This window comes from Vigna radiata, unplaced genomic scaffold (genome assembly GCF_000741045.1).
Source record: "Vigna radiata var. radiata cultivar VC1973A unplaced genomic scaffold, Vradiata_ver6 scaffold_2455, whole genome shotgun sequence".
NCBI lineage: Eukaryota > Viridiplantae > Streptophyta > Magnoliopsida > Fabales > Fabaceae > Vigna > Vigna radiata.
The window spans coordinates 1-1,161 of NW_014543473.1; the positions used below are offsets into that span (position 1 = coordinate 1).

A 1,161-nucleotide genomic window follows, 5' to 3' on the forward strand; every position below is an offset into this window, starting at 1 on the left:
GGAATCACCATTGACATTGCTCTCTGGAAATTTGAGACCACCAAGTACTACTGCACAGTCATTGATGCCCCCGGACACAGGGATTTCATTAAGAATATGATTACCGGGACATCCCAAGCTGATTGTGCTGTTCTTATCATTGATTCCACCACTGGTGGTTTTGAAGCTGGTATTTCTAAGGATGGACAGACCCGTGAACATGCTCTCCTTGCTTTCACTCTTGGTGTGAGGCAGATGATTTGCTGTTGTAACAAGGTACAGTAAACTAAAATTCTTCACCTTCATCTCATGCACTCTGAAAGACATGCACACAACCTATATGATGTAGCATTTATAAATTTTACACTGTTGTGAGGACAATATTTGGTGAAAAAATTTGTGTTCGGTCTTTGATGTCAAAGCAGTATCTTTACTTGTTGTTGATTTCTGTAGTTAACTTACTGAAATTCTCAATTTTTTGTCTCTGGCTCTCTTGAGTAGATGGATGCTACTACGCCTAAGTACTCCAAGGCAAGGTATGATGAAATTGTGAAGGAAGTTTCTTCCTACATGAAGAAGGTCGGTTACAACCCTGACAAGATCCCTTTTGTTCCCATCTCTGGTTTTGAGGGAGATAACATGATTGAGAGGTCTACCAACCTTGACTGGTATAAGGGTCCAACTCTTCTGGAGGCTCTTGATCAGATCAATGAGCCAAAGAGGCCATCAGACAAGCCTCTTAGGTTGCCCCTTCAGGATGTGTACAAGATTGGAGGAATTGGAACTGTGCCTGTCGGACGTGTTGAAACTGGTGTCATCAAACCTGGAATGGTTGTTACCTTTGCACCCACNGGACTGACAACTGAAGTTAAGTCCGTGGAGATGCACCACGAAGCACTCACTGAGGCTCTTCCCGGTGACAATGTGGGNTTCAACGTGAAGAATGTTGCTGTGAAGGATCTGAAACGTGGTTTCGTTGCCTCAAACTCCAAGGATGACCCTGCGAAGGAGGCTGCAAATTTCACGTCCCAAGTTATCATNATGAATCACCCTGGGCAGATNGGAAATGGCTATGCACCTGTTCTTGATTGCCACACCTCCCACATTGCCGTGAAGTTTGCCGAACTCGTGACCAAGATTGACAGGCGGTCTGGTAAAGAGCTGGAGAAGGAGCCTAAATTC

At 44.6% G+C, this 1,161-nt stretch overlaps 1 protein-coding gene across 1 annotated transcript; it reads left to right on the plus strand.

Annotated features, from left to right (window-relative positions):
- Positions 1–6: 6 nt before the first annotated feature.
- LOC106754475 (elongation factor 1-alpha) lies at positions 7–1,161 on the plus strand (the record flags this gene model as incomplete). The annotated part of the gene is given in 2 exon segments (XM_014636491.1): positions 7–255; positions 481–1,161. Coding segments are annotated over 2 exon segments (930 nt in total), but the record flags the coding sequence as incomplete, so codon positions are not given.